The following is a 19,898-nucleotide window of genomic DNA, read 5'->3' on the forward strand; positions in this document are numbered from 1 at the left end:
TAAAAAAAAATAAAAATAAAAATATATATATATATATAATCAGATAGCTCCACAAGTTGGTTAATATGAAGTCTGAGAAGCACTTATATATTCCAGTCTGCTGATTCTGAGGTGGGATTTTGTTGAGCTGTGGCTTCATGAGAAGGACAGACTGGCTGAACAGCTCACCTTGATGTGGGAGGAGGGTGTCCCTCCTGCCCATTCCCAGCTCACTGCTTACCTCTGTTTTGCCAAGCACCAGTGGAGACAGATGCTTGTATGAGTCAAGTGTTTCACAGAATCACAGAATCAACCAGGTTGGAAGAGACCTCAGGGATCATCGAGTCCAACCGTTGCCCTGACACCACCCTGTCAACTAGACCATGGCACTAAGTGCCATGTCCAGTCTTTTCTTAAACACATCCAGAGATGGTGACTCCACCACCTCCCTGGTCAGCCCATTCCAATATCTAATAACCCTTTCTGTAAAGAAATTCTTCCTAATGTCCAACCTGAACCTCCCCTGGCGAAGCTTGAGGCTGTGTCCTCTTGTCCTATCGCTAGTTGCCCGGGAGAAGAGGCCAACTCCCACTTCACTACAACCTCCCTTCAGGTAGTTGTAGACTGCAATAAGGTCACCTCTGAGCCTCCTCTTCTCCAGGCTAAACAACCCCAGCTCCCTCAGCCGTTCCTCGTAGGACAGACCCTCCAGACCCTTCACCAGCTTGGTCGCCCTCCTCTGGACTCGCTCCAACACCTCAACATCTTTCTTAAGTGCGGGGCCCAGAACTGGACACAATACTCAAGGTGCGGCCTCACCAGTGCCGAGTAGAGAGGGACGATCACTTCCCTAGACCGGCTGGCTGCGCTATTCCTAATAGAGGCCAGGATGCCATTGGCCTTCTTGGCCACCTGGGCACACTGCTGGCTCATGTTTAGCCGGCTGTTGATCACTAAAAAGCAACAGAAATCCTAGATATTTCCTGTTCTTACAGTTAGTTAAAGTGGTTTGTAAAGGGATATAGTATTGGCTAGAGCCAATGTAAGGGAGAAACTCAGCCGCTAGGAGAAGATGACAAAGAACAGGAGGGGATGGGAATGCAGTCTTCTCCTTTTGGCTTTAGGGAGCTGTTAGCCTCAGTTTCCCCTAAAGTCACAATTTTTAACTGCTTAACTTTGCATTGGGTCAGCTTCCAGAGAATGGCTTCCAGAGTCCCTGTTACCTATCTCATTTTTCAGTCCTGTCACATGCTATTGAAGAACTACGAGAAGAAGAACTCTTCCTCTCTTTATCACTCCAGGTAGCAATATAGGTAACATTGTAGATATCTGAAGGGCAATAATCCACATCAGAGTTACTGTTCATTAAAATGACCAAATGTTCCCCAAATGACTCAATTTCCCTGGGTTTTTGCAAGTGTAAGTAGGTGTTGCTGTGTGGATCTCAACCTGCTTTCATTGTAAACATTGCCTTCACAATTGCAATTTCCAGTCTTCCCTTTCACCCCTCGTTTCTTTTGTCCCCTCTTAATCCAAAGCAACTCAATGCCTTAGTGAAGATTTGGAGCCCTGCAGGCTGGACCTCTGTGTTCCTGTTCCTTTCAGACTTATCCAAAATTGTGTGAACCAAGACTGCAGACTGTTTGAACCTGTAAACCTTGGTGGCTTCAGCTTCCTACTTCTTCCTGGATTCCGTAGTTAGTAAGAAATGAATTGCTACCGCTGTAACTCAGCAGTCACAGTAAGAATAAAGCAAATTATAAATTCTTATGTTAAATGAATTCCTGTTGTGCTTAAACTGTCGTGTAAGAACTTCTACTGTATCCATGGTCTGTTACTAGGTGTTATCCTCCCCTCCTGCTTTGTGTGCTGATGCGTTCATATTCATAAACAAAAAGCAAGTATATAGACTGAGGAAAACCCAATAATTTCAATTAGTGTGGATTTGTGTGTGTGTGAAAGAGAGAAAAAGATTGTAAATAAAAAGATACTGGGGAAATTGTACTTATGGTGGTACGAGAATTGGTCACACTTTTAGGCATATTTGTGGAGGATCTGTTGTAGTTTGCTGAAAAGGTACCTGTTTCTTGTCCAGCTAGCCTGAACATACTATCAGTTAGTGATCTGAAGCTGGCTTTAGTTCCCCATCAGTATAACCAATGTGCTATATTAAAAAGTAAAGAGGTGAAGAAGCTAAGTTACTGTTTTAATGTAGAATTTTAATGTTGAATTCCCTATCCCATTTATGCCTTTTTTGAGATATGTCATTGTGCTCTCCCGCCCCCCCCCCCCAAAAAAAAAAGCTCTGAAATCATATATCATATCTGGAGAACTTAGGTTACAGCCACTGTGATCATTTAAAAAAAAAAACACAACCCTCAGCATTTTTTGTTTGAGATTATTAACCTGGTATCCTGACAAAATGGCAGCATTTCATTATAATTTAATCACCAGTGACTTCAAATAAGTGTATGATCTCTCTCTGCTTTAGTCAGAAATTGTTGTGTAGGATGTGCAAATGCAACATCAGTAGCACTGCATGCGGAGACAGCTGAATTTCAAAGTGCGTCTTGTTACCCTAGGTCTTGCGAAGGGCTGGTTGTTAGTGTGATGTTACAACATATTTTAAATCCTTTCTTGCTGTGGGTTGCAGAAATATGATCTATCAAATCCATCATAAAGTATTAGAGCAACTCGAACCTTGCGTCTCTTAGGGCTGATGTCAAGAAATGCTGTTCCTTTCCAGTCAGCTGAGTTCAGGCGAGTGAAGTGATCTTTGCCTTTTTGACATTTTAGATGCCAAGCTCTGAGCCAGGGTGTTGGGAAGCTCCCCCTCCCCTTCCTCTATCAGCAGCAGAGATGAGCAGAGAATATGACTGAAATGTTCCTGTTTTAAGAGACTCTTGAATTTGGTCCAGAAGAATTTTGTTCTTTGGTCTTGATAAACATATCTGATGGAAGTGAAGATGTAGGAAACCAAAGTTATAAACACGGGTGTATGTGCTGCATAAAAGTGTGCACGTAATTTAAAAAATACAAATTTTCAATTTGAAAACAAGCTCCAGTGTGCTTTTTTGATCTCTAGATGAATACAGGCATTCAGATTTGACTAAAAATTCCAATTATCAAACACCTTTACCTCCAAGTGGTGTTTTTTCATCGAAGAATCTGGTAAAATATCACTGGATCTTTTCCAATGGAAATTTTTGCTTTAGTCTAAAAGGCATATCTGTTATTGAAAATGCTTGCTTGAATTAAATCCAAATAGCTGTAGTTCCTTTTTTGGAAGGAAAGACTCATGTAACATTTTAGATTTCCAGCATGAGTAATTTTTATGTGAGCATTATTTTGGCGTTCACTGACTTGTGCATTGAGACTTTGGCAGCCTGTAAAGGATAGCTAAAACCTGCTTCATGGGTAAGACCCAAGTGCTATGTCAGGATGAGAACTACTCTGAAAATAATTCTATGGTAAGAGAGGTTGCAGTGTGCCTGTGCCTGGGACCCATTGACACCAGGGTAATACAAATAAAGTCATAGCTGGGAATTAGAAGAGGAGGAGAATGTTAGTAAGACATCGGTCACGAGCAGGGGAAGAAATGGGAGTGGTACTCTGCGGGTTGCCGTCGTACAGCTGCAGGTAGAAAGGAGGATCCAGGCACTACATTTTGAATGATGGAGCTTCAGCCCCACTTCATGGCTCTGGTCATTCGTGCCGTTTCAGAGTTTATACTGCACATTTCAGGGGAATTATAGCCCCCATGGTATAACTGTCTGTTTATTCTCTCTGTTCTGTGTGCTCTTAAGTTGTGGTATGAGCCTTGTGTGCTTTCATAAGCCTCTTTAAAGCCACACTGCTCCTTCCCCACATGCGCACGGGGTGTGTTGTCCGGCAGGTCCAAGGCAGCACCCGCGGACAGGGGAGCTGTTATTGCTAACTGTATAATTGTAAAAAGTCTCTGTTTTCCCCACTTGGGAAAGGCCTTTTAAGTTACTCTTTCTGCTGTTTTCTGGGTCTCCTCAAGCTCGCTTGAACGCTCAGGCATGAGAGTGGGGACAAGGGAACGGTATGTGGCTCACATAGCTTTTATGTCACATCGTAGCTTGCAAAGGGGCCACACGATGTGTGCGTGCACCATGCAGTGCCTTGCGTGGCGGCGGTGGGGGGACTGCGCAAGCCCCCTGCCCAGCCCTCTCCCCATCTCCGCAGCTCCCCCGCACGGCGCTGCCCACCTCCCGGCACCCACAGCCAGCAGATAGTAACCTGGGCTGTGGGAAAACCCCGTGGGCATCGCACGTGGACCTCAAGAAGTATCAGCCTGGGAAATGGGGCAGATTTGCTTTGCGGTTTGGCCAAATAATTTTCTTACCTGTCCGTTTATTGAAAAATGACCAAAAAAAAAAAAAAAAAGAGGCTTGTCTTGCTTCCTTTAATACTGCTTGTGGAGTTTTAATCAGTCATGGTTTTTTGGGCCCCTATTTCTTGCCCTGTGTTCTGTCATCTAATTCAATTTTTCATTCCTGCTACAGAAAAAGTCGTTCTGTAATTTCCAATAATCAGCTTCATTTATCTGTTTTAGAAGAAATGTAGCTTTTTATAGCACACTGTTCTTTCTCTGGCTTCTGTGAAGCCACAGGTGAGAAAGTGTCAGCCTGAGGTAAAGAATTAGACTTAAAACCCTTAATCCAGGTCTGTTGGGTGAACCTCCATCTGTAGCTGTCTTCTGTGAGAGTCTAGTCCAGAAAGAGGTTGGAAGAGCTGTCTGTGTGGATGGCAGCCAGTATGACAGGGAGCATCACTTGCAGGAGACTTTTAGGGGGCCCCACCTACCTTGTCTTGTTTGAAGCTGCCCTGCTCCCCTTGCAGGTTATTAGAAACAGCTTCTTTCCTTGCGTTTCTTTCCTTCCATAATCCCTCTCTCAAATTAAGTCTTTCTGGCCCTTTTTTAGCCACTCTCCTTTGATCAGGGAGTGCTTATGAAATAAACCTTTTTTCACTTCTCTAGTCATTCTTAAGCGGTCATGTCTGGACCAGTTTTAGTCTGGGTCTTGTGGGATCACAGAATGTGTGCTCTGCTGCTTTGCCATGCTCCTTTCTGCTGCTAATAGGCCTTTCCTTAATAGTGCAGACTTTGCTATTGATGAGATGCTGTTTTTTGGGGAATGCAGATTTCTGTATCTGCCTATTATAATTTAACTCCTGTTATCCAAAGGATCTTTTTCTAGTAACAATATTATTTTTGTACTTCTTCCCTGGAGTGGCTTCCTTTGAAACTGATAATCTTGCAGCCTCTTTGAGTTGACTCTCTTCCTTTTGAAGGTTCATCTTCCATTGAATGTCCCAATGTTTGGGCAGTAAATGGTCGAGTTACCTACATGTTAAGCTCCTGTTTATTCTTGGAGACCATATTCCTCCTAAAATGGCTCATGTCTATTTAGCAGTTTCTGCTCTGATGTCCCTGTGTTCCATCTCTGCCTCCAGCTCTTCTCTTGTTACTCCATCTTCCCTTTTTTTGATCTGAGACTCCACTTTCAGAATTTTAGCTTCAACCAAATATTTTGAGTCTTTAGATGAAAATATGACTTTGTCATTCTTTCTTCTGCATTTTGTTTGATTCTGAGTGATGTGAGAAGGCATGATAGAATCATGTTATAAATGGTTATTTTAAGGTTTCCTTTGACGAGTGCATCTCACATTGTTTAGGTCCATCTGCTCCCCTCTGGGAAGTGGCCTGGGGTTTCCCAGCTGACCCAGAAGAACATTAACTCTTGCTCAAGAAAATACATCTGTAATTAGGGTCTATTTTCAGATTGGATTTTGACCCTGATTCTTAGGGCTCCATAAAATGCATTGAAAATCTGATTGGAAGTCAGTAAAGAAAGGTGGTAAAGGCAATACGTGCTAGGGAGGGAGACGCGAGATACTTTCTCCTAGGCTACTTTATGTAAACCTTGATTCTCAGATTTTGTTGCGAGTGGGGGGGAAATGGATGCCCAAAGAGTGCTACAAAATAATTCAGTAACTATAAATAAACTTCCATTTAATCTGTAAGGCAATTTGAAAAGAGCTGTGAAGAAAGTGAGCTCTCGTGTTGGTGAGATTTCTTAAGCTGGCATCAAGCCTACTCCTTTGACACTGAGTTTTAGAGCGTGCGTAGAACACTCTCTACTTCAGAGGCTCAGTGAGATTTTTTAATTTTGGTTCTTGGATATCATTTTAACTTATTTAAACCTCAAGTAAAGAAGGTTTATTGTTTTGTTTTAATCACTGAAAGGATTTGAGAGGGCTTACTTTCCGTGGGCTTATTAAAATAGTAGCTGGACCTACTTCTTTCCATTGCATTCCTGTAGTAAAGGTTACAGATTAAAGCTCATAAACAGCAGAGATCATTAATGTGCACAGTCTTCTCTTACCTTATTGAAGTTTGGGATTGCAGAGCTGCTTTGTGCAATTGTATCTAAGATACGCACAAGGAACATAGTTTCCCCAAAGTCTTTTAAACCGTTTTTTCTTCATTTTTGTATTCTTTAGTGGTTACCATTTAGGCATCTGTCAAGTGAATGTTTGTGACTAAAAGATTTTCAGAAAGAGCAAAGATTTAGGGTGGTGTTTTTATGATGCGAGTCTGCATGGACTATCACCAAAAGCATGTAGGACAAATTCTTAGTTTTATCGGTTTTACAGTATTTTCACTTTGGAAGTCTCACTTTGTGTTGCCAGAGCTTTGAAGCAGCAATTGCTGTAATGTCTAATGGTCTTATTCTTTCCTTGCATAGGGCAGCAACATGAGAAGCTCTCCATGAGAGAGGAGATAGGGGAGAGGAGCAGGGGGAATTAATACTAGCAAGCAGTGCTGGGAAAGCACAAGGCAGTCATGGCTGGCCAGTATTCACTGCATTGTTATAGTTTGAAAATCTGCTAAATATAATTAGCAAGGAGTTATTTATTAAATGTATAATTGAGGCTTTTTGATCCTTTAAAGCCTATCCAATTAATCAAGTGAGATTGAAAGATAAATGAAATTATTACTAGCTCTTCTCAGGATTAATCTAATTGTTAATATTTTCAGAGAATTAGGGGGTTTTCTGGTGATAGAGGGTGTAGATAACTGAATTTCAGAAAAATCTTTAGCTGTTTTGTCTAATCCCTTTGCAGAGTACCTAGGTAATTATTTGATGGTGCAGTGATAAAGAGACTGATGAGACACTGCGCTCAATAGGTAGAGATGGATTAATTAGTCCCAGCTTGCTTTTTGGAGGAGATAGTCTTATTCTTGAGGGTCTAATTCTAACAGCATCTGCCACGAAAACTGAAGTAAGGACTGGAAACGGCTCATCAGCAGCATTGCTGACTAGATAAATTTTTTTAGAGTAGAACTGCATATTTCTTCTGCAGAATATTCTTCCCACAGTACCTTGCTGCTTCAAAATTAATTTTTATTGTAAAAATGACTGGATAATGCAGTTGTCATTTTAAGGTGAGTTTCTATAATAACCATAGAAGGCTTATGTGCTCGAATATTGAAGGCGGCTAGAACTAGAGTTATTTTAATTAAAAATAAAACCTTGTACACTCTGCAATTAAATACTGGTGAAAATATTCCTAGCCTTTTCAGCAAGATTTATGGTCCTAAGAATATTTTGAGAGACTAAATACTATACAAGACAAGTTGTCACTATTAGAACACAATGTTGTCATGTAATTAACTATCAGTATTTAGGTTTCCAGGTTAGGTCTCTGCAGGCACGAACTGCAGCCGTAACTTTAGTCAGTATTCTTAATTTCAGGCTTTCTGTGGCTTTGTGAAGACGTCAAGGTGGTGGTTCGTATTCAGGTCTTGTTTTCAAGGCTATACTCAGAATCATAGAACCGTTTTGGTTGGAAGGGACCTTTAAGATCGAGTCCATCCGTTAACCTAGCACTGCCAAGTCCACCACTAAACATGTCCCTAAGCACCTCATCTGCACGTCTTTTAAATACCTCCAGGGATGGTGACTCAACCCCTTCCCTGGGCAGCCTGTGTCAATGTTTGATAACACTTTCAGTGAAGAAATTTTTCCTGATATCCATCTAAACCTCCCCTGGCACAACTTGAGGCCATTTCCTCTTGTCCTATCACTTATTACTTGGGAGAAGAGACCAACACCCCCCTTGCTACGACCTCCTTTCAGGTAGTTGTAGAGAGCAATAAGGCCTCCTCTCAGCCTCCTTTTCTCCAGACTAAACAACCCCAGTTCCCTTCCTAATTAGTTTTGTTGTTAAGAGATTCTGGAGAAGGTAGGGATGAGTTTTGCAGCAAATTGCCAAGAAGCATTCATATACAAGGGCTCAAGAATTTGTATCTTAAAGCTATGGAAGTTCTGTAGTTTCTTACATGTGCGTTAACATCTGTCCGTGTGTGGTGGGGAGGATAGGTTTTAGATACACCGGAGATCATGTACCTTCCCATTTAATGTATCTTTCTGACTCTTAAGATTTGGAACACAGATATCGGAGGTGGATTGAGCACTAGGTACATGTTAAAACTTGCAGGGCCACCTGCCATGCTAAAGAAAATGGGGATAAGACAACTAGCCTGGAGGTTTCCAAACCGCAGTATGTGCTAAATGAACCGTTCAAGATAGATAGTGTGCAGTTGCAGCAGTGCCTGGCTACTTGTGTGATGGCCCTTACCCAAGCTTCAGGCTACCACCACCTGGAGTCCCAATTAATTGCTCCTTACAGTCCAGCTTGCGGGGCTACCACTTGCCAAGGCAAGACCCCTTGTCATCCCTGCCTGAGCCAAAGAACTGAAGCTCCAGAACTGGTGGGCTGCATTTGCAGCAAAGGGGCTGGAGGCATCAGAGGAGACCAACAGGACTCAGGATTTTGGGCAAGGCCTCCCAGCATGTGCTGCAGCCACTGATCATAGGTTTGCTCAGCCCTTTCGTGGCTGGAGGAAGAGCTTTATCCTGCTATTGGCTGAAGACCCTTTTGCGCACTTGAATCTTCTCATGCACAGATGGACCTTGATTTTCATGTGCCATGATAACAGTACAGGAGATCCCAGCTATTCAGATCCTATAGTTGTACTGAGCTCCAGATGCTATGGCAATGCTTTTGCCTCCAATGAAAGATTCAAGGTGACACCTCTCTTCTATGGAAATGCTTTTGCATCCAACTACCCACTTCTGCCTCATCTGAACAGTTATTGTGTTTCAGCCATCCACTTTAAAGCATTTTTTTTTGGCAAAGCCAGAGATGTAATATGCTGCCTAGAAAATATTACTTGATTTATGTGGTGCACTGGACTAACCTGAAATAAAGGACTTCTGTTTAATCACCAGTCAGGGCTTTTGTTGTACAGATGAAGGAACAGGTAGTTTAGTTCTTATTCTGATGCTATAAATTCAGCAATCACAACTCTCCCTTGCTTTGCTTTAACTTATTGTAACACCCTAGTTGATTAAAAATGTCCCATCTATTGCATGTGTTCAGAGCAGCACTTTTTTTTTTTTGTGGGTTTTTCGTGCAAGAGGAGAAGGTGGGTTTTTCGTGCAAGAGGAGAAGGGAGATCAGATTACAAGTATTACCTGTGTAATTACAGGTATTACCTGTGTAATCTGCTGCCTGAGTCACAGTCACTTGCTGCAAGAACCAACCAGCAATACTGGGATCTCCTGTGTCCCTTGGGATGATGAAGAAGTGTAAGGAAGATGGAGTGAGACTATCAGGTGCAACATGCAGGTGAAGGGGTGGGACGGGGACTGTATTTTGAGTGTTGAGAAGGTAAAGTAGGAGAACAGAAAAAAAGTGGACAACAGACTCGGGCTTTCTTGCTCACTTAAGGTCTAGCGTGCATTTGAGAGCTGCTGCTGCGGTGGATGGTCCTGGCAGCACTTGCCAAGCAAAGTTACAAAATCCTAAACTAGTTACACCTGAGCTTTTGTCACTTGCAAGCAAGGTCATCAAATTTTCACGCCCAGCTGGCAAAACAAGTTCTATTTCCATGATAAACACCATCCACAGATAATGTCATATCTGGCCTCTAACAAATTCTTGAACTTGCACTCCCCAGCAGTGTGTATTTTAAAAAGCTGGTTTGGCCACATGTCAGCATAGCATGGCTGTTACCTAATTTAACAAGAGTTAATTAAGCTGATGCCATATTGATGAGTGTATTGGAAACATATATGCTGGGGAAAGTGTATTGACTGGATTGTACATCCACTTTGTTCTTCTGTTGTTTGCTGGTTAAAACAAATGTTTGGCCCTTGATAACCTTTTTTCTGTTACCGTTTTACTGGTGGTTTTCTTTTTTCTTTAATGCTCGTCTCTTCTGCACTTAAAATAGTTGCATGTGTGGTTTGGGTGGTTGGTGGAAAGCCTTTGATATCAATACTGTTTTCTTGCTGTCTTCACTGAGTAATGACAGTCAGCCAAAACACACGTGTGGCTGACCATGGCCGTTGCTCTTCATGTGTCTGGATGTCTTGCATCTATATTTTGCAAAAATATCTAGTCCTATTTGAAGATTTCTTATTATTTCTATAACTCTTGCTTTACAGTATGTTAAAATTATGGATGTCTTCTAATTGTATCCCAAGGCCTTTGAGTGTTTTTGAAGAATTTTCCACTTTGTGTTGGTTCAGTCAACTCATAGATAGGTGTTACCAAAATTTATTGAAGGTGGTAGCATATTTGGTGAGGGAACTTACTATGACACAAAAGCATAAGCTTTGCTTATTATTTATGTTGATTGGTGGTTTGAGAACAGGAGGCCAAAGTATTTGTGGGAGAGATAAAAGTAATCTCCTGCAGTTCTGGCTGCCCTTTCTCACTACAACCATAGCGGAGAACCAAATGCTGCAGCCCTGTGTGATGCCGGCTGCCTCCCTCCATGGTGTGCCAGTCTCATGCCAGCTAAAAAGAGAAGATTGGAAGTCAGGAGCTGTGTCCTTATGTGGCGCTGGGAGTCAAACAGGGATGGGAACAAAATCCATGTTGCTGACAACACGTTTAACGTTTTAGGCATGCTTTTTTTGATCATGGGTCTCAGAAGCATAGTGGTAGGAGATTTTAAAATGCATAAAATAGAGGATGGTATTTGTCCCTCCCTAGTAAACTTCATTAGTGCCTTTGCCTCATCAGAATGATGAATAGAATTCAAATGCCGAAGTCCAGGAAATGATGAGGTAAGGGCCAGCACAAATCTTAATATAATCTTAATTCTGCCCAAGGAACTGATTATACCTGTTGGAACAGTTCAATAACATGAGTGCTATAACAAGCAGGTATGAAAAACTGAGAAAATACATTTTTGTTTGCATTTTCAGCTTTCATTATATATGTTCCAGCTTCAAGTAGTTGGGAGATACTTTAGCAAAGGAAAGCACAGCTGTTAGCTTACAGCAAGTGCTGCCTTTGAGGAACCAAGTGTACCTGTTTAAGGATGGGATTTGTTGGGTTGCGTTGTTAATGGCAAACAAGGTTTTCTTCTCATGTGCATTGCCACTGATGTGATATGATGCGATGTGACAGTCGGGAGTTTGTGGGTGGAATGAGATGTCACGGAGTGAAGGAATCCTCTCATCAGCGGTGGAGGGTTTGTAACATTTAGTGCATCTGAGAACATTTTAAAATGTACAGCAGGAATGTTGGCTGTAGCAGGAACATTTGCTTTATGTGACTAACCCAAAATTGGATGTGGCCCATGGTGGCTGTACTTTCTTCCTAGGGGTGTCGTAGTGCTTGTAACATGGAAAAAAATGTTCTTATAGAAGGTTTATAGAAGGGGCAAAGTCCAACTGGCGGCCGGTCGCTAGCGGTGTTCCCCAGGGCTCAGTTCTGGGGCTGGTGCTGTTCAATATCTTTATAGATGATCTAGACGTAGGGATTGAGTGCACCCTCAGCAAATTTGCAGATGACACCGAGCTGGGTGGGAGTGTCGATCTGCTGGAGGGTAGGAAGGCCCTACAGAGGGATCTGAACAGGTTAGATAGATGGGCCGAGACCAACGGCATGAGGTTCAACAAGAACAAGTGCCGGGTCTTACACTTTGGCCACAACAACCCCATGCAGCGCTACAGGCTGGGGGAAGAGTGGTTAGAAAGCAGCCCGGTGGAAAGAGACCTGGGGGTGCTGATCGACAGCCGGCTAAACATGAGCTAGCAGTGTGCCCAGGTGGCCAAGAAGGCCAATGGCATCCTGGCCTCTATTAGGAATAGTGTAGCCAGCCGGTCTAGGGAAGTGATCGTCCCTCTGTACTCGGCACTGGTGAGGCCGCATCTTGAATACTGTGTCCAGTTCTGGGCCCCGCACTTCAAGAAAGATGTTGAGGTGTTGGAGCGAGTCCAGAGGAGGGCGACCAAGCTGGTGAAGGGTCTGGAGGGTCTGACCTATGAGGAACGGCTGAGGGAGCTGGGGTTGTTTAGCCTGGAGAAGAGGAGGCTCCGAGGTGACCTTATTGCAGTCTACAACTACCTGAAGGGAGGTTGTAGTGGAGTGGGAGTCGGCCTCTTTTCCCAGGCAGCTAGCGATAGGACAAGAGGACATAGCCTCAAGCTTCGCCAGGGGAGGTTCAGGTTGGACATTAGGAAGCATTTCTTCTCAGAAAGGGTTATTAGATATTGGAATGGGCTGACCAGGGAGGTGGTGGAGTCACCATCTCTGGATGTGTTTAAGAAAAGACTGGACATGTCTCTTAGTGCCATGGTCTAGTTGACAGGGTGGTGTCAGGGCAACGGTTGGACTCGATGATCCCAGAGGTCTCTTCCAACCTGATTGATTCTGTGATTCTGTTTCAGCTGTACTTTCGTGCTTATGTTACCGTACCCTCTTATTTCCAATTTAAGTTGTGAGGATTTTGCTACCCTTCACATTTCTGAAGGATGTTTCTCTGCTTGTAAGGTCTTTGGTTACTTTGTACATTAATTACATTTAATAAATATTTTTTCAGTATTGTCATGCAACAGATTTTCTTCTTTTTTTAGAACAGGAAAGGCATGCGAGGCTGCAGCTGGTGATGTTCAGAGGCAGATCCCAGGGTAGCTTGGCAGCAGCATACACCTCTTCAAACCTGAGCTCAGGTCTCCATTGTTTCCTTTGGCACGGGGACTGGAAGTGAGTGGTGTACCTAACAGTGTGTAATGGGTGGTTTCTGTAAGAAATGGTGTGGCTTCAGGAGAGGATTCATAGTTGAAAAGTCTGAAAAACCATAGATACCTTTCTTAAGCCTGATGGCACTCAAAGACTAACTTTACACCTTCTACTGACCACCACTTATCTCGTATTTTCTGTGGAGCTTGTTCAAAGGAGCGTTGTAGGGAGAGATGAATCCCAATGAGATCATGGAAGTTGCAGCCTCACAGTCTCTCTATGGATTTAGCTGTCAGTCATTTATTTTGTTTGGTTCTATTTTCTCAGTGGGAGGTGAAGACTGTGTAGGGTAACAGAGCCTTTCCCAAATACTAAACATTTTCAACTTTTTTCTTGTTGGCGCTGATGAATCACCTGTGCTACTAATGTAAAATTTGACTTCCCATGCGAACTTCAGAGTGCATTGACCCAGCTTCCCAGATGAGTCCATACACTGCCCTCAGGATGTTCCCTGAAATGCCTCTTTTTAAGGCCTGAACCCAGGTGCCTGGGACAGTCTCAAATCCAACATAAAAACACAGCGTTGTCTTACAAGACTGCCTACAGATTGCCTAGTATCAGATGCCCAGCTGCCTATGACTGCTTCTTTTTTAATGCTTCGCATCGCTCAGAACAGCTAGAATTAAACCCTTAACAATGTTTTCATTGTTGCTTTCCCAGTGGGACCCTGGGTGTCAGCAAATTGCAAAGTAAGCTGCGCCAGCAAAAGAGTTTTGGAATTCTTGCAGTCTTCCTTTTGGAGAGACATGAGATTTGCTGGGTTTGGGAAGCACTTGCTAATGTTAGCTAAAAGCCTTTCCTCCCCTGCAATACTCTGCTCTCTTCCTTTTGTCACACAACCTTCCTCCACCCTCTCTACAAAAAGGCTTTCATGCAGTCTTGCATGTCAGTTGTTGCCTTTGTGCATTGTGTTGGGTCTGGGATAAAGCGTAAGCCCCGGTGCTTTATAGTATGGCATGAATGCTGATGGTGCTCTGGTTAAGAAAAAAGCAACGAAGCAAACTTAACAATTAACAATAACTAAGGAGATTTGGGAACTGAGAGTTCCTAGAAGTAGCTGCATTTTTAAAGGTTTTCCTTTTCTTTCCCCTTTTAAAGCTGTTCACCTTGGTATTTTCATTATGGAAAACTGCATTGTTAGGAAACGGAGTTGTGTGTAGATCTCGGTATTACAAGATTTATCTTCAGAAAGCCAATTAGTGCTTGAAGTAGAAGCTAATCTACTTCACAAGTGTAATTTACATCCCTTGTCTTATAAACAGCAGCAAGCAACCACACTGCAGAACATCATCTTAAGGAAGAGCAAGTACTGATCTGTTTCTGTACATCTTTTCTACACGTTCCTATTTCTAGAGGCTTTGGCCACTAACCTAACGTGTGTCAGTGTGAACGTTATGTGGAGACAGTACAATCTGCTGCAGCAGAGCTTCTCCAGGGAGATAGCTTAATCAGCCCTAGGGTGAGTTCTTCAATAAGGGAGGTGACAGACTGTAGAAAAGCGAAGATATGAAATCTTTGAAAAGAGGAATGTGACTCTATCTTCTGGAGGGGAGCAATTCTATTACACACTGTAAGCATAAATAGAGAGCTATTCTAGTATACGCTGTGAGCTGTAAGTCGAGCATACATCCTGACTTCCCTTGCTGTAGTGAGCAGTTAGAAATCAAACTCACATGGACCCTTTAAAGTACAGAACAAAAAAAAAAAACCCCAACTGTGCTGTAATCAAGCACCAGGGTGCTGACAGAACCTCCCCAGTGCAGATCAGTACTAAGACCACAATCCATTCTCTTGAGAAATAAGTTTTGTGCATTAGTTTGCTTGGTTTTTTACCCAAAACCTTGTTTTAGGCATGAATTAGCAAGGCAGTGTTGGCAATGTGAATCAGTGTCACATGCCCTCCATCTGCAATTCTGTTTTCAAACACTTTTCAGAACTGACTACACGTATCAGTGTGGGCACTGAGCACCTTTACTTGTGGCAGCCTATGTATCTCATTTTGAGAAGGGCCAAAAGCTGCAGCTAAGGCACCGGGTGATGTACAAATTAAGATACTCCAGCTCTGGCTGTAATCAGCATGCTGTCAAGTTGTATCAGCCTTTGGAAGCAGAGGGGAGGAGAAAATAGAAAATTGAGTGCCAGCGAGCGAAAACAGAAGTTGATGCATGGATTGACCTCTATGTGTTTGTTCTTCATTGACAGGTTGATGACGCCTGGGAGTGAAATTCGATTTGTCCACAAGCACATGGGTCTGGTGCCAGGCTGGGGAGGAGCTGCCCGGCTGGTGCAGATTGTCGGCAGCGGGGCAGCCCTCCAGCTGCTGAGCGGGGCTGCCAGGGTGGGCCCCGAGAGAGCTTTGCGCCTTGGGCTCTCAGAAGAGACTTTGTCATCTTCAGATGAAACTGAAGCGTTAGAAGCAGCCCGAGCCTGGCTGAGTCAGTACACAGAGGGTCCAGCCAGTGTGATTCGGGCTGTGAAAAAGGTGGTGACAGCGGGAAGAGAGCTACCAGTGGAAGCTGCCCTAAGGACAGAGAAGGACATTTTTGGAACGGTATGGGGTGGGCCTGCCAATTTGCAGGCATTGGTTAGAAGACCAAAACATAAATGACAGTCAATGCGTAAGAAATGTTCTTGACCTTTTTGCAAACAAAGCTTTCACTAAAGCAGGCATTAAACTGAATCATTTAAGGACTCCTTCATTTAACCTGGTATTAACATTCCTGTCATTCATGTCAGGCAGACATATTTGATGTGCAACCACAGAGAAATCCCCGGCAGATTCTTTACTGTCCTAATCACCCACTGAATGGAGATTAGTGAAATTAGTATGTAAAGGTAAATACTGTGCTGAGAATAGAACTATAATTCTTTTGGAATGAGGCTTAAGATGATTTTCTTTGGAGTTAATTTTGTTTTTCTAACTAGTATGGAAATGAATTGTTTGAAAGATAGGAGGTTTGTTCATTTGCAGAACAGGTGCATCTAAAGCTGCAAAATATGAGTTCCCCAACATGAGACCAGTGTCTTTAAGCAGCTTTAAAGGGATGATAACTGGTCAGATGATATTTATTTTTTCATCTTCATCCAGTTCTTTGTATAATTGCTGAGAAGTATCCAAGGATACTTTGATTTTAATGGTGATTTTTACAGAAGAAACTCTTAACTTACTGAGGAGCATATAGCCCTCATTCACTGACACTGATTCAGGTCTTCAAATTTATTTAGATGTTTTCTCACTGCTCGAGGAACCAACTACCTACGTACACATCTGCACATTCCCATAGCCTGGACCTGTGCTGCTGAGCATGTGCAAAGCTGCTGACCTGATTCTTGACATAGAATGCTGTTGAAATCTTGGAAGGCCATGATGTATCATGCTTGCAAATGGGATGTCCTTGACTGATGCGTGGTCTGAGTACTTCAGCATTCTGGAAAGACCTGTGTGGATCTGTCTGCGTCTTACTTCAGAGTATTTTTACTGGTAGGACATATTTGGGCTGACCAGAAGATTTGGAACTTGGTCTCCACTTCATGCCGGTGACTGTGCAAGTAATTAGGTAACTCAGTGAGGAGGGTTTTCCCTTTAGAAATTAGAAACTGACACCGACTCCCTGCTTTGGCAGATGATTCTGAAAATGAAACATCTGTGAGAGCAAAAACATGCAGACATATCTCTGACTGCGAGTTTCCTGTACTGTTAGTTAGGATGCACTTGTCTCTAAATGCAGTAGGGGCTGAGACCTGGGCCCAGGACACAAGTACTCCAGGGGAGCGTGTTAAGGAGGAAACTTTGGGCTACGTGGCAGTGACATGCATTCTCGCTCTGACCAGGCATAACTAACTCTAGGTACATGGAACAAGCTCCCTTAGGAAAAGGAGGTGATTCCTTGGATAGAAATCCGTGCTACGATTTTTACAGTGTGGCAGGATTCCTGAGTTTTAGACAGCGAGGTAACTGTACATATGTTTGCGGATCTTGGGACAGATCAATGATGTTAATTAGGCCTGGACTGCCTGTTAAGATTCTGCAGCTTTTGAGCAGATGCTGTGCTCTGCTGGGGATGTTTTACTGTGGGGCCTTCACAGCAGGAAGTGTGTATAGCCTAAAGCAAGCAGAAGAAATGCTGAAGAAAGGGATGTGTTTTGAGCTGGCACCTCAGGGAGCATAAGGAACTTACTCTGCCATGTTGATCCTGTCTGTTTGCCTTCACACCTGAAGCTGCTGCTGGAGGAAGATTTCAAATGTCTGTTCCCCAAAAATAAAGTTCAGTTTTTACTTCCAAGTTAGAGAAGAGACAGGAATGGAAAAACGGGGAGAGAGCAGTAATCTGGTTTGTGCCTCTTTCCCCCCGTGCCCCAGTAGCTCAGTTGTTAGTCCCCTGTGCATCTGGATTCTTTCCCGTGCTCTATAGGACTTCAAACCCATGACTTCTGAAGTACGGATGTTTTAATATAATCAGGCAATACTTCACTGTTCAGTAATGAAGCTGTTCTGCTTTTCATGAAGTTCCTCAAGACTCGTGAGGGACTGCAGACTGCCAACATCACTGAACCTTGAGAACACACTCCAGCCCATACTCATCCAACTTTTTGAAGCAATAGCACATCACATTATCGTGAGTCAGAAGATTTGTGCTTTAAAGGATAACTGGTTATGTCTTTGCTAGTAATGAGAATAAATTTGCCATTACTAACACTGTGATTGTGTTTTTAAAATGGGTGTGAAAATTGCTTAGAACCTGAGCAAGACCCTTGAATCATTTTTGATTTTTCAGGTGCCAGGCTGTAAGGCTCATTAGTGTATTCTGTGCACTGGATGATACGAATTTGAAAGGGAGGAAATTATAGCAGAAAAGCAGAATCTGTTTTACTTGCATGTTTTGTACTAGACCTGTGCTGCCAGTAAGTGAAAGTTGGTATGTACATCTATTGGGGACCTCTCTCCAGTTTCATTTGTAGACAATGAGCTTACTTCTCATTTCAGCAAATGCATTTCCCCAGCCATCCTCTCCGATCTGTATCAAAGGCCAACGTTTCATTCCAAGAACAGGACAAATAATTAACTAGAATGGAGTTAAAGACACTTTCAGAAAAGGTTACAGAAACTCATTTTGTCCTCTGGTCTGTTGGAATCACAAATATACCAAACATAGCTACAGGAGATTCTGAAGGTAATTACAGGCATTTGTTTTGATCAAGGATTTTGTGAGCAGCCTAATACCATATTCTCTGGTTTCTTTTCTGTTTTAAAAGCAAGTACAGCACTTCAGATGAAAACCAGTCTAACTAAATTACTGTGAGTGCTAGCATGAGAGCTCTAGACTGAGTGAGATGAAATGGAATCCCGTTTTACCAATTTCAAACCTAAATGCTTTATTTCACAGAATACTTGCTTATCATCTTAAAGTGACAAATACCCGTAACCAGTGGCTGGTAAGCATTTATGTTTTCTTTACAATTATTAAAGACTACAAGCTTCATCTCAGTTTTTGTTTCCCTTCAGAAATGGCCTAAAAACAAACAAGCACTAAATGCACAAAGTAAATTAGAAACTTGTGTTCAAAATTGATACTCCCAGTCTCCTAATTAAATGGAGTGCTAGCTTTTGTATTTCCTAGGGGCTTGTTTGCCAGCTCCCTTCTCAGCAAACCAGGCTTCCTATTACATTGTGAAATGCCTGTCTTGTTCCCTTGCCTCTCTGTACTGGGACTACCTGAGTGCTTAATGGGAGTGTGAATTCTGCACCAAGCATTCAAAGTGTGGATACTGGGGGTCACTTTTACCACTACAGATACTTTATCAATCATATTTGCTGCTGACAGAAATATACTTACCAAATGGGCAATCTAGGTAAGCTAGCTGTTCTTGCTGAATGCTTGGTTCACTGTGGGATTTTTTTACCGTGACATGGGATTCCTGTATCTGTGGTTATGTTCTCCTGGAAATGAAGAGATGCAGTAGATTTTATAGAATTTTAATTTCCTTTCTCCTTTCCATTCTGCTCCACTATCCATTTCTCTAGCTATGCTGTACAAGTTGAAAATCACTTTATGTATGGAGCTACAGAAAACCACATAATGCAGTGTGGCTGTGGCTTAGCTAAAATCGTCAGAGGACACATCTCCTACTGAAGGGAATGGTTTAAATGTAAGATGGGAATTACCAGTTACTACTTTTTTCCTAGCTTGATCTGGGGAGCGCATTTGCTGCTCTGATGGTTGGCTATTAAGCTCTCACCAACCTTACTTTAACTAATTTTAGTACTTCACAGCTGCAGTTGGTCAGCAGGAGCCAAAGGCAACATAATGGGTGTTTGGCTGGGGGTTCTTGACCCTCAAGGATAATCACTGATAAAATTATTTGTAGACTGGGATGATAGTCCTGAAATTAAGTATATAGTCAGTCAAGTTCTTGCTTCTTGCTCTCTTTAACGGTACACATCCTCACATGAAGCAAAGTATGTGCACATAGCAGAAGTGTTCTTCCTGAAGGTTTTCGCAGCACAAAGTCAGACTTTGATTAGAGCCACTGCATGCTAACTCAAAACAGAGAAATAAGAGAGCTGGCAACTAACAAATAGAAGAAAAAACATTCCATCCTCTTTCCTTCTGAGGTCCATGCTACTGGCTTATTTCCTTATGGAACTGGAAGGTGATAGTAAAAATCTATGATCAAGAGCATCCATTCCTAGCTGAGTAAGAAGGAAATCTTCCGTATTCTGCCCTAGTCTCCTCTGCACTTTCCTTTGTTCACTGACCCACTGATCTCACCTGTGGGCAGAG

At 42.7% G+C, this 19,898-nt stretch overlaps 1 protein-coding gene across 3 annotated transcripts in view; it reads left to right on the top strand.

Moving 5' to 3' along the window:
* Positions 1 to 17,810, top strand: part of ECHDC1 (ethylmalonyl-CoA decarboxylase 1) — a 47,499-nt gene extending 29,689 nt beyond the window's left edge. For 2 of the 3 annotated variants that reach the window (XM_068395406.1, XM_068395484.1), the window contains exons 6-7: positions 15,319 to 15,667; positions 16,342 to 17,810. In XM_068395406.1, the coding sequence (XP_068251507.1) occupies positions 15,319 to 15,667; positions 16,342 to 16,419 (427 nt within the window). In that variant the 3' untranslated portion in view covers positions 16,420 to 17,810. Of the gene's footprint in view, positions 1 to 15,318; positions 15,821 to 16,341 lie in introns of those variants that run through there. The other variant, XM_068395559.1, reaches the window with a different exon arrangement.
* Positions 17,811 to 19,898: the final 2,088 nt, after the last annotated feature.

Source organism: Nyctibius grandis, chromosome 1, assembly GCF_013368605.1.
Source record: "Nyctibius grandis isolate bNycGra1 chromosome 1, bNycGra1.pri, whole genome shotgun sequence".
Lineage (NCBI taxonomy): Eukaryota > Metazoa > Chordata > Aves > Nyctibiiformes > Nyctibiidae > Nyctibius > Nyctibius grandis.